This window comes from Pan troglodytes, chromosome 17 (genome assembly GCF_028858775.2).
Source record: "Pan troglodytes isolate AG18354 chromosome 17, NHGRI_mPanTro3-v2.0_pri, whole genome shotgun sequence".
Classification (NCBI taxonomy): domain Eukaryota; kingdom Metazoa; phylum Chordata; class Mammalia; order Primates; family Hominidae; genus Pan; species Pan troglodytes.
This window is the reverse complement of record NC_072415.2, coordinates 54,910,180-54,923,850: the sequence shown is the minus strand read 5'-3', so window position 1 is coordinate 54,923,850 and position 13,671 is coordinate 54,910,180. Positions and strand designations below refer to the sequence as shown.

The following is a 13,671-nucleotide window of genomic DNA, read 5'->3' as shown; positions in this document are numbered from 1 at the left end:
AATCCCTATCTGTAATGCTCTTCTAAAAATTTAGGACAGGGTGGGTCTTCAATATCCTACAGTACCCTTTGATTGCTTTCAGCAGAGGCCTAACCGGTTCTATGAATCAGCCCTGGCTTGGTGGCCAGTTAGTGCAATACTCTGTGAACAGTAACCCAGTAAATCAGACTCAACTCTTACCCAGAATGTACTTCCCAGTATCATACAAAAGAGAGACGGTTGTTAAAATTTTCTCAATGATTCTGTATCCAGTTGGTGTGAGCAAAGACCCCCAAATGCTATTAAACTCCTTAGTGATGTAAACCAGATGGAAAATAAAACAAAAGAATTCACAACTCATGTTAGACTGAATTGAATGTCTTTAATTTCACACAATGAATAACATATGAATAGGATTAACTTTTTTTTTTTTAATAGTTAAGTGCTCTATACTGTGCTAACCTGATCTGGTAGCGAAAAAGACTGAGCTTTCTTTTAGAAAAAAATGTTTAAAACCCAACATCTAAGACCATGGAGGAGCATGACAGTAAGCATGCTAGATGTATCTACGCCTCAAATAACAGCAAGTCCATGTTCATTTTAAATGTACAAAAATGCTTTATGAATAAAAACTGTTACAAAAAGAACATTTCAAACAATGTACAATTTTCTTGCCTCTATATTCAATAAAATACAAATACATTTTTTTGTTCTAAAATATGTTTACATACAATCAAAGTAGAACATGCAAATTACACTTTAAAAAAGGCTTTTAAAAACCACTTATGAATACAAACTAAAAATTAGCCAGCACGACTTGTAAGACAATCTTGTGCCCCATTTTTTCTTTTGAAATATATATGTACATATTTAACACATCATGTGCATTTATTATTATTTAAGAAATAGATTTTTTTTAAAAAAAGGAAGAAAAAGAAAGACACCAATCTAGGGTGGAACTGCCCTTCCACGTTGACCAGTTGGCAGCTCCTTTCAATTTCCCCCCTTTAGTGTTTATTAGACCTGGGCAAGTGGGCAATAGATATCCAGGAAGTTTCTTCCTTGGTTGATATGTGCTTCTAAGACTGTTCCCCAAATGACTGAGTCCAACAGGGAAGGAAGACTCATCAGTGGGGTGAACTCTCCAAGAAACAAGAGGCAGAGAGGACCTTGTATTGTGGAAAGAAACTTTAAGAAACACCAAGAAAATGCTACGGTATATTACAGTTCGAGTTTCTAGGCACTGTGATGACATTATCTGTAAGCTCTGGCATTTGGACCACTGTGATACTATAGGGTAGTGTTGAGAATAACGTCTATATTTATCTACTTTTACATAACGAGAAGGACTGAAAATCCTGCAACGTAACACTTAAATGGCTTTTGAGGCATTTCAGCTTCTGCCACCCCTCTCTCTCCATGCTGCAGTTGGTATTTAAAGGCTTTGGAAATATGTGTGTAGACTTTAGACAGTTCCCAGGTAAATCTTTCTAGTGATAGGAAAAAGATATTCTCCAAAAGCTCATTATCTGAATATTGTTGGGTAATAAGCTAGGAGAGGGATTTTCTACTTAAGTCTTAAAACCAAATCCTTTATGATCTGCATGTAGTACATCACCTTATACTATAATTCTGTCACCACTTGCTTATCATATTTATAGACCCAGCAATGCACAGAACACAAATTCTGACTGCCATTGAACATGGCCTCCTAGTCCGGACAGCAGCCAAATTAACATTCTAATCTTCTGCCAGCCCTTAGTCACCTTCTCTGGGCTGTCAGTGGCTGCTGTTTCCTGGTCCTGCCAAGTCACAAACCAGCCCCTGACATGCTTTCCCTTCCTTTGACCTTTCTTCTTTGGGTTTTAGCCAGAGCTGGGCTATTTGAGGAAGTTAAACTTCTGCTCCTCTCATTTGAGATGAGGGGTGGAAGACCAAGTAGCTCTTCCAGACACTTAGTCAAGTGGATTAAAGATCCATCATCACCGTCAAGGTGGCTTTTGTATCTAGATTTCATCCTTTTCTCATCACTAACCAGACTCCTTACAAGTGGGTCCGCATCTGCTTACTGAAGGCAGGTAATCCAGAAAACAAAAGAAAAAGAAATAAAAATCAAGGAGTTTCTCTTATAATGAAATATTTTGTGAAGCTGTATGTGGAGCACCATGTATCCCAAAAGACCGCTTCTCAAAAAAAAAAAAAAAATGCAGCCCCAGAAGGCAGTGTTGGGGGGCCAGAGACCTCCACGATCAGGGTTGAGAGAGCTGGGTTTTCTTCCTAGCTCTGCAACCGTCTGTAAGCTGCATTGGCCCACGGCTGAGCTGAGTTTGGACAGGTGGGGAGAGGCTAAAGGAATTGGGGGTAGTTAGAGAATAAGAAAATGGTTGTACTGATGAGATGAGTTAGGTTAATGAAAAGCAGAAGAAAAAAATAATGTGATACTGAGGGAGGAACTGGGTGGTGGAGAGAGGAAGCTGAGTAGGTGACTGAACTTGCTTCCACCTCCAAGCGGCTGTTTAGCATGCCTCAGCTTTGGTCCTCTGCAGTATTCCAATCTATTCCTAGGGTCATACAAGTAGAGGATTCGAATTTAACTCACATGACCACTATAGACCAGAATTCACGTGTAAGTTGCAACTCTGCTGTTAAATCTCCTGAAATATCTTTCAGAGCTTTGGAAATTCTAATGTACCCCAAAGCTTTTTTGGAATTTCTCACCTACTAGAGGTTAATGTCAATTAAACTTTGGGTCCTTATTAAAGAAGTTTGCAGAGTGCCAGCTCATCTTCCTCTGCAAGAAGATTGAGTCTGCTTATAGACGTGGTTGGAGAGATAGTACAACACAAGAAGGAAGAAGGGCAAACGAAAGAAAAAAGGAAATGATTTCAAAACCCAGTAAGAAGAGAAACCTCTTTATGGCTGAATTGGAATGAAAACGTTGCTGTTTTATAGCAGTGGTGGGGTGAGAGGGACTAATTTAAACCTTCCTCTCAGGTGACTTTGGAACCACTCAGATAGGGCTTGGGAATGACGAATTAAAAATGGCTGCTTTGATTTTGCTGTTCAACTTGCGTGAAATGCCAAAGGTCAACCAAGGTCACAAACTGAGTATCTAGGATATAAGCTTTAAAGTAGAGGGGAATGCAGTCCTTTAAACTTACATATTGCTAGGATTAAATGCGATTGAACTAGTGGGCAGCAAATGATGTGAAGTCCACGGTGACAGAGCACAAGAGTATGACTACGTGGGTAATTTCAACCAACTCTTGGTGCCATAACGCAGCAGTAATGTTTGCAAGCATATTAACTTGGAATTTAAAAATTTACTCACATAGATACCCCATCACTTATTATTTTATGTTGCCAACAAAAATCCATCTCTCTCTAAGGAAGTAATATTGTGTTCTGAAATGATAATACAATTTCCAGCTGGTCCCAACTTCCTGTAAAGAAACTTAATTTGGAGGTAAACCAGATATTCTAATTCCCATTAGAAAATTTAATTCTCTCTCTCAGTGTCTCTTTCTATAATCTACCATGCCAGGTGTTTGATGTCTTGGGGAAGGTAAGGGGGAGTGAGGGAGGAAATTGAAAATACTTATTTGAAATTTCCACAATCTGACTTTTAGAAAACATCTACGGAAATGGAATTCTTCATATTCATTCTGAGCCTGCTTAACATATTTTATTCGGGCTGTGGAAATGGATAATAGAGATGGAATATCTGTCCACGCTAAACCAATGGCTAGAGTACAACTTGGATGAGAAATGTACAGCTGAAATTGACCATTTAAAAGACGATTTGTCACACACAGTTTGCATCCATGCAGACTGATAGATTTATAATTACATTATGTACAATAATGTTTTAGTTTATTAAGGCAACCACAATTTGGATACTTTGTCCAAGGTGGCTTGATAAAATTGAAGTGGTGATACCCTTTGAGCATTTTATTTATTTATTTTTCCAGATAAGAACACTTACTCCCATTTGCTTTTAAGAAATAATTATCAAGGGATAATGGACTTCTATTGTGTTTTTGTTTCCTTTTTTTTTTTTGAACAACCTATGACAATTATTTGAATGAAAAAGATCAGGTACCAAGGCATTGCTAGACACTTGTCTTTCTGGTGGGTCTGGGGTTTCAGTTTTTGGTGGTTTGTCAGTTACTCTATTTGCTGTGGGGTATTAAAACCATTTTATTCTGCCTATGCTCTGCTGACATGTTGTAAGTATAAAAATAGCCTGGTTGACATCTGGGTCAACATATCCTTGGCTGCTCTGCGTCACTTATTAAAAAGGTTTTATCAATACTGAGTATGTTTCACAACGATTGGGATTCAAAGCCAGGTTCTTGGAACAGCATGCCAAGGGTGAACTTTACAGCACAGGTTAAGGATTACATTATTTAAATGTGTACCAAGAAAAAAAAAGGCAGCAAGTAAGTTAATGAAAAGATATATGGAAGTACAATGGGCAAAGGAAAAATAGGAATAGACAATGCTAAAAATCCGTGTATGTGCAATAGAAGAGGCACACAGAACATGAATGCGGGTCTGAGGTCGCCTATCACTAGAATTCCACCTTCTGATCACACAATTCCATCGAGAAACTGTACGGTTAAGGGAAAGATTCAGGTCACCTGAAGATGACGTTGGTACCCCAAAGCTTAGCAGAGCTTGAAAATCAAAAGAAATAAAAACCAATTAAATGGAACGGGTTACAGCAATGCCAGTTGAGCAATTTGCAGCTTTTCTCCCCTTGGAATGTTTCCTAATTGAGGGTGTTTCCCTTTCGATTTTCCTGGCCAGCAAATGAAATCGGGAGTCGAGGGCGCACCTTGGCAGCGGGAGGTCAGGAGAGCGCCACCAGCCTGCTCCTCCTGGGGGCCTTCCGCTCGCCTGCGGAGGATCCAGCCGTACTGAAGCGCCGCGTGGTGGGAGCTGTGGTGAAGCTCAGACAAGCTTCTTCTGAAGGTGTCTCCCTGCTTTGCTTTCCCAAGAGCTCCTGATGGCTCAGCCCCGTCGTCTGGCCGGATTCTGCCTGCCCGGCTTCTGGAGAGAAGGGCGTGGGTGTCCCTGCAGCGGGGTATTCAGCCCCCGCCCCGGCTCACTGCGCTTCCCACGTGTCAGTTCCCTAGGCCCCAGGTGCAGACGCCCAGACCCGCCCTAGGGAAGGACCTCGCTCTCACTCCCTCGGGACTTCCTCTGCCTTTTGGCTTTCACCTCCTCTTCCTGGGGAAGGGGCTGCTGCGGGGGCGGCTGCTGCGGGGGCTGAGCGGGGGCCTGCGGTTTGTGTTTCCTCTTTCCGCCTCGGGGGGTCTTGGGTAGAGGGGGTGGCGGGGGTAGGGGTGGTGGCGGCGGTGGCGGCAGGGGGGGCGGCGGTGGCGGGGGCAGGGGCGGCGCCTCCCGGGCCATGTGGATGACCGCCTCGATGGTGGCCATGATGGTGTCTTGGCTGGCGGCGGGCTCCAGCACCAGCGGGCTCAGGCTGGGCTTCTGGCCCCTTTTGCTGGGCAGGTCGATGCATTTTTCCAGCACCGGCATTTGGTCTCTGGAGTCCTCATCGAACTGGGTGGGCTGCTTCCTGGGACGCCCGCGCCTCTTCTTCACGAAGTTGTTGCCTGTTTTTGATTGTCTCTGCAGCCGCTTGGCCTTCAGGATCTTGTTCACGTGGTCCAGGTTCTTCTTGGTGGACAGGATCTTGGTGTAGTTGCACATCTTCCGCACTTCGCACTGGATGGCTTCGATCTCCCGCCGCTTGAATCTCTTCTTCAGGGAGGAGCCGACTGCGGGAGGGGAAGAGATAAGAAATTGAGCACAGGATGCAAGGTGCCTTCAACTCAGCCTCTTCACTGACAGCTAGCATTCTACTTGGCTATAAAGATTATAGAGAATTAATGCTATGGGTATGTCTCCGTGCCCAAGATGCATTATTCCTCTTTATTAAAATAAAAACAAACATTTCTCAAATATTCATTGTGCATGCAAAGTACTTCTATTGACATGATTTCAGTCCTCCCAACAATTATGTGAAATATTGTTGCTTCCGTTGTAAAGATGTGGAAACTGAGGCTCATACTGTGGAGGTAAACTGGCCTAGAGCCGTGGGACTCAATGGCAGAATCACAATTTAAATCTTCCCATTATTTCTCTTATTATATAGGTAATTTTTTATTCACCTTTTTGACATTTGATCCGATTCAATTTAGCACAGGATTAGACTTTCTCTTTTTGAAGGTGTTAGATGAATAAAAGGGCACGTGGGCCTCCATATCAAGCAGATGTACTATCAATCTCATAGAAGAGATGCCTTGGCCTGATCAAGGATAAGAATATGTAACTGAACCATTTTATTCCTAACCCTTCTCCACTGACACAAGGAGGCTTATTTCCTGGAGCACTCTAGTTATCATGGCATCATCTCGCTGTGCTTTTCCCCCAGTGTTCTGGACTAGTCAAGTTCCCTGATGGCATTCAGTTAACCAGGTCCTTCATAACCAGTTCATCCTCTGAGAACCTCAAGGGAAGTATCAGCCAGGTGTTTCTGAATCATTTACACTACCCCTACCAGGCTGGCGTTTGCAAAGAGCTCTTTTCATGTCCTGTTGGCCAGCTGCACCTCTATTTTATGAGCCGAACTTCTTGTCTCAGGAAGTCCTGCGCTGCTGCCACTAAATGGCCTTCAGAACTGCTTAGTTTTGAGGTTCAGACACCATAAAGCGTGAATGGCTTCAAGATATAGCCAACCATTCCTCCTGCAGATCATTCTTTCTCCTTGTGTTGGTCATGAGCAGGCACATGTGTGATACCTGTGTGCACATGCACACACACACACACAAATGGGCACATACACTCACACAGACTCCATGGTTCCACCTTCAAGGTGGCCACTCCCCCTGGCTGTTTATAAACATAAGAAGTGTGTCTTCACTGAGTTCTTTGCCGCTATGATTTACGCTGCATGTTCAACCCGAAAGGAGCCCACGTGGAAGACCTACGCATAGAGGGGAGTGTGTTGCATTTTATCATTTTGGTTTGTTGTTTCCTCCCATTATTATTTTTGTACCTACTAATAGAGAAGCAGAATAAATATCTTAAGAGAGAGGAGGAAAAAAGACGCTTAAAACATGGATACCATTCTCACTTATTCTTGGGTACTCCCACTTGATTCTTTCCTCTGCTTTGTCCCATTTCTCTCTCATGCTGTGCCCAGCACAGATTGCCAGGAGGGTTTTATTTGAAGTTATTTACACCCCCAGCTTCATGGAGTGGAAAGAGCTGAGTCCCACAGGCCAGGTCAAAATGTTACCGCTTTTGGCCAAAGGTCAGTAAGACTGACCGAGCAATGAATAACTACTGAATGATCTTTCAAATAAGTTATAAAGATCAAAATAGAACAAAGCCAGAGTGAGCTTCTGACTATAAAAATAAAATTTTTGTAGTTAGTTTTGTAAAAGAAAAAGGTTGCCTGGTTGTAAGTTATCAGAGGCAAGAACCAATGCCTGTCTGTCTTTATGTCCCTCAAAGGGCCTAGCAGGGTGCCTTGTATATAAAAGAGATTTAAGAATTGTTTCTGGACTGACAAATCAGTCTAATCAGGCCTTGTAGTCGTATTCCCTAGAAGAGTTCTGGTTTGGATTTTTAAAGTGATCATTGCAAATATAGTGATACTAAAACTTAGCCCACCTTCATGTCAGTGACAGATAATTTACCTTGTCCACATAGTTCAGGAGTCAATGACAACTAGTCAGTAGTAATATTCCACAAAACTTGACAGTATTCCAAGCAAAGCTTTCATTTACAGTTTGCCCTCTCTTTAGTTTATATCAGTCATACAGGAAGCAAATGCTATGTGATATATTATATAAAATAGCATGAAAGAATAAAGTAAATCACCTTGCTGACATGTAATATAGAATAGAAGTATAAAGTAAATCAATTAGTTGGCAATACTGTATTTGACCGAGTTAAGCTTGATGGAAATACTCCATGAGCTGCAGGTCATTTGGGGAAAATATAACCAATGGATTGTCGCTCTATGTGTTGTTTTTTAAAAGTGAAATGCCAAAATAAATAAGTAAACAAACCCCAAAAACAAAATCTCCAAACCAAAATAAATAAACAGAAACCTAGCAGATAGCAGATAATTCCATATTCAAAAACATGTGCTGAATAATTTATTGTCTTTGCATTAAAAAAGGATTATGAAATAAAAATTAATTCTGATAGTGTAAATCTACCAAACAATCCTAAAAAATGACATAACCAACTCTTTTGTGCCCACCATTCACATTTAGCAAATGTTAACTTTTTGTCATTTTTTTTTTTAATAAGAAAACATTACAGATGGAGCTAAGTCATGGCTCCCTTCTCCATTCCTTTCCCTTTTTTCTATGCTTGTTTTAATCCTTTTGTTGCATATATATGAGCTCATGTTGGTAAAAATTAAAAATCTGAATCTACCTAGTATTGGTAATGATGTAAGAAACTAGGAACACTCACATACTGTTGGTGGGAGTGTAAATTGTTATAATCATTTTGGAGAGTGATTGGGCAATAACTGTTAGAGTTGAAGATGTACACATTCAGTGTCCCAGCAATTTCATGTCAAGCTTGCCTGCTTTACTCATATATATCAGGAGGCAAAAGTCATATAAGGATGTTCCTTGAAGCTCAGTGTATGATACAGAAAACTGAGAACAATCTAATTAATCAACTGTGATACATAAAATAATGCAATATTATACATCCATTAAAATGAACAAACTACACATAAATATATCAACATGGTTAAATCTCATTTAAAGAGTTGGGTAAAAAAGGAAATCACAAAAACATGTTTAAGTATACTACTTACATAACTTTAAAAACACACATACATCTTGAACTTTTATTTTATCTTCAGAGTCCAGTTGTGGAGGTTTAAAGTGACTGCTGTGTAGGAGATCAACTGTGAGTCAAAGATTTGGTGGATGACTCACCTACTACTCAACATCTACTTCCCCCCAAGGCAACCTCATAGAGTTTTATTAAGCCACTAGAGTAGGGCTGTCCAACAGAGTTTTCTAAGATGGTGAAAATGTTCTCTATGTGTGTGCTGCCCCATAGAGCCACTAGCCACTTGTGGCTACTGAACACTTGAAATGTGGCTGGTGTGACTGAGAAACTGAATTTTAATATCACCTAATTTTCATTTAAATAGCTACAGTGTGGCTAGTGGCTACCCTATGGGGCAGCACAGATCTAGAACTAACTACCTTGAACTACAGAGGACAGAAGACACACAGGGATTCATTCAGTAAATTGTGGACTGTGGGAGACTCTAGACAAACAACCTGGTGTCTTCAACAAATAAATTGCAGGGCAGGGGGAAGATGAAACTGTGCATCAAAAGAGACTAAAGAGATAAAGGACCTTATTTAGATGACAATTGGAACAAACTGTTAAAAGAGATCATGAAATAAATGGAAATTTGAACAATGGGCATTTCATGATATTATGTAACTACTGTTAATTTCTGTAGGTGTGATATTTGCATTGTGATTATGCTTTTTGAGTACCTATCTTTTAGAAATGCATACTAAAATATTAATAGATGAAATCACGTACTATCACCTGGGATTCACTTTAAAATACTAAGGAAGGGAGGAGGTAAGTGGAAGTATTGATGAAACAAGATTGACTGTAAGTTGATATTGTTGAAGCTGAAGTTGATATTGATGGGTACATGAAGTTTATTAATGCTATTCTGTCTACTTTGGTATATGTCTGACATTTTCGATAACACAATGTTAAAAAAAATTATAAATAAGTGGCAATAAAACATCTTAAAATCTTAGGGCTGGACAGTGCTCTAATTTTCACCCTCTTGGGGCTTTATTTCACCTAAATATTTTTTGAAGAATAAGAGGAGATGTTCCCAGTGAAGGTCATGCATCCACCATCTCCCTAGAAGGCTTAGCTTGTAGCTGCCCTCCTGTTTTAATGGCACAGAAACATGAATGCATTCTCTGTGTTTTATGCTTTCACCAACTGCATAAATAAATATATGCCATGAGCCAATCTCCATTGATGGCATCAGGCATTAGGACTTAGTATCTCTCTTTCTTTTGCACATTATAGTCTTTAGGGTTTTTCACATCTACCAAACATCTGAATTTCATTTATTTCTCCTTTATGCTTGTTATCCAAACTTTCAGTTCAGATTTGTCATTCCTCTGTGTGAATAATAGCAGAGTATGGTACAGTAGAAATGATTCTGTGTAGAAGAAGCTGGAAAACAAGGTGAACTGAGATAAACCCCTTAACCCCTCCATCTCTGTTTCTTCATCTGTTACATTGCATGGCTGAACCAGATGCTCTTGGAAGTTCCCTTCTATATTTAGTTTGCCGTAATTCTTTTCTATACTCATTATTAATTGCATCCCCAAATGTGGGGTGGCTTTCTAAACATTTATTTAATCGAATAATTCTAAAAACTTAGTGTGGGGGGAGGAGAACTTCAGACTTGGCAGGGTTTGATATTCACAAATCTTTCCCCTTATTGCTTATGATTTCACTGTCCCTCTAAATGTTTACAGATTTTTCTCTCTTCAAATTGTTTCATTATTGGACAGTCATTTCTGGGCTCTTGCTGCAAGATTGATTCCATATTTGCTCTCCTTCCTATAATTGTCCTATATCTTGCCTGCTCTTTGTTAGTTTTAAAGAATAATTATTGAGTGGCCCAGGCAAAATGCAAATTCATTTCTTCATAACTCGGCAATACAAATTTTCTTTCAGACCCTATCTATATTTGAAATTGCCATGCAAATGGTTGAGCTGGTTTTGGTCCAGATCTAGACATTCTATCTTTTCACTCCCATTATCAGAAGATTGGCTCATCAGCGTTCTGTTGATTTTGTCAAGTCGTTTATGGTAACTAGAGAATGGACTTAGCACTGCTTTTTGGATGCAGAATTTGTGCATACAGTAGGCCCCCTGAGCCAAAGGCTAACAAGGCTTAGTTATATAGAAGATTCCCAAGAAATAGACACTCATGTTTGTGGACTGTACTTTGCCCATGTACAAGACACATTCTATTTTACAAGAAAGCTTTGGGTGGATTGTGGAGGGAGGCACATTTACTTCTAGATTCCTTAGAATTTTTCTTGCTGTTTGAATGTTCCTAAGGGGAGGTGGAAAGATGTTGAGGAAGGCTGAACTGCCTGGAGTTGGGGTGCATTTCAGGGCAGATACAGCTGGAATATCTTGTGCTTCAATCAAGGCAGAGAGTTGCAGTATGAATTGCTCTGTGTGCTGATACATGTTAGAAAATTCTCTGAAGGCAAAGGCCACATCTTTTTTTCTCTACTTCCAGAGTTCCCAGCACAGGCCCATTGATACAGCAGTACCTGATCTGGTGCATATTATGTGATCAGCAAATACAAGCTCAATGGCATTCAGTCGTCTCATGTTCTCTAATGTAAATCCTGCATTTTATTTATTTATTTTACTTTGTACTTCTGCTTGCCTTGGTAATGGTCTCTTATTTTCCTAATGCTGCTTTTTATTTTTAATGGGGAGAATGAGGCAACCTACCTTGGCATGCAAACTTTCTTCTTCCATCCTTAGAATTTAAATTAACCTTCTACAGTCCTGGCCTTAAAAGCTCTTTTGAAAAAGATGGCAAGTTGCCTCTGCTAGTGAGGCCTCTGCAAGGTAGGGGGCATCTGAGTTGCTGCTTGTTATCAACACAAGTGCTACAGAACTGCTAAGTTTAAAGCAGTAATTTAGAATTAAGAGTTAGCAGATGTGGGGGATTTGTCATATGATGGTGTTTTCACTCTGTTCTTAATATCATCTTAACATACTTTGGGGTTTCTTTGAAAACATGACTAGCTTGTTTAAAGCATAGTAACTGCTTGACTATTCAAACAACAACTTAGGGGTTTATTGTGAAAGAACTTTTTATCTTAGTTGCAGTGGCTTGAAGGACTCTGGTCTGTGTTCTGCTCCTATTTCACATTTTTTATTGGGACAAGGTAAGAGAGGTGGGCAGACTGGCTGATGGAGAGGTGAAGCAGTGGGGTATGTTAAGTGTGAGCATGTTTATGTGTGTGAGCTCTGAAGTGGGCTAGGCCACCAAACAGTTAGTGCCCCAGGGCAGCTCTCTAATCTTCTCAGGAAGGGTGTTGGATTTAGAAATCGGCCTAGTGCTCTCCTGCCCCTGCCACCTTGCCCACACTGTTCACCTCCTCTCTGCCTCTCTAAATTAAACCAGCAGCTTCCCAAGTGGGGTGCACATTCCCTCCAGAGGAAGCCAGACAATTTACTGAGCTGCAGAAAGAACACATTAATAATTTGTATTTACATTATTTATATTTTACCTAAATAATTCTAATGCTTAATAAATGGAACTCCAGCCATGCCCTTACTTGCGCTGCCCATCAGATGACAGGTCACCTGTCACACTTGGGCATGAGATTCCTGGGAGGAGGAGAGGCCATGTGCATTCAAGGGGTTGATGGGGGATCTCACTGGCTTTCAGGGTGCTGTCAGTGTCCCATACTTTAAATTTGTAGCAGGCCAGCCCACATGGTAATTTTAGAAAAGCAAGACTTTTCAACAGAAAAAAATTTCAAAATACTTTGTAATGAGATGAAGAAGACCCATACAATACTTTATATACCACATAGAGTTCTGTTGGTCATTTCACACCAAACTGTATACATGAGTTGCCATTTTCAAAGATGAATTTGGCAGTTTTCTTGTACAAAAAGACAAGGGTTCCAAATTTTCTTAACTCTTCTAGGCTGTCAATGGGCTGTCAGTAATGTTACCCTGCAGATGTTAAAAAACAAAACACTTAATGTCCCTTTACAGTAAACTGGGCCAGAAAGTAACTGCTTTTGGAAAGAAACTCATGCTATAGAAAGAGCAGTTTTAGAAATTTATTGCAAATGTTTCCACCATTTGGCAATTTTGTTGCTGAAAATAATATAACCTATAAAATCCCTTTAATCTGCAAATTTGAATACCTTGCAAACAGAACTACTTTCGAATGAAGAGTTGGACTAAAACAAAATGGACCATCTAATTGTTAACAAAGAGGATGGTTTGCCAAGTTTCAACAAAAATCTTGTTTAACTGATAGATGAGATTGGAAAAAAATAGTACTGATTTCAGCACAGTCAACAATGTACTTTATTCTTTTGAATCTATGTGTACGTGAAATATTCTTTATCCTACAACATCTACTAACAACAAGTATTGAAACAAACTGAATTCAGAAAGAGAACTTTAAATTATTTATCACAAGTGCTTAAAAAGAAACCAAGATTTTCAAAAACAAGTATACAAACTCAATTGCTTGGCTCTCCTTAAAACACTATTAAAAATATTTAAATCAGTATAACATTTTGATAGCAACAAAAATATTTTTGTTTCATTAATAATAGGTAAAATGAAATTTAAAATTATTTTAAGAATATAATATATTTCAAGTTTATCTCATCCTGTTAAAGTTTGTATTTAAGAAAAAGAGGGCACATATTTTTAGTATGTATTTAAATGATGTGACTATTCAAAATTATGTTACTAATATCACCGCATGATCAAAAATCTGGAGCCCACTGCTTTAAAGCTGTCCTTTCTTTTTCAAAAAACTCCTCGAGAGTTTATTCACTCACTTGGTATTTAATCCTCAAA

The 13,671-nt window shown here is 39.7% G+C and overlaps 1 protein-coding gene and 1 long non-coding RNA gene across 9 annotated transcripts in view; one reads left to right on the top strand and one right to left on the bottom strand.

Annotated features, from left to right (window-relative positions):
• Positions 1–341: 341 nt before the first annotated feature.
• Positions 342–13,671, bottom strand: part of SETBP1 (SET binding protein 1) — a 394,050-nt gene continuing 380,720 nt past the window's right edge. For all 8 annotated transcript variants that reach the window (XM_009433926.4, XM_009433924.4, XM_063795617.1 and 5 more), the window contains one exon: positions 342–5,768. In XM_009433926.4, the coding sequence (XP_009432201.1) occupies positions 5,149–5,768 (620 nt within the window). In that variant the 3' untranslated portion in view covers positions 342–5,148. The remainder of the gene's footprint in view (positions 5,769–13,671) is intronic.
• On the top strand, positions 5,018–5,952 carry LOC104003138 (uncharacterized). The gene is made up of 2 exons (XR_675686.4): positions 5,018–5,127; positions 5,626–5,952. It is a non-coding gene; the product is annotated as an uncharacterized LOC104003138 (long non-coding RNA).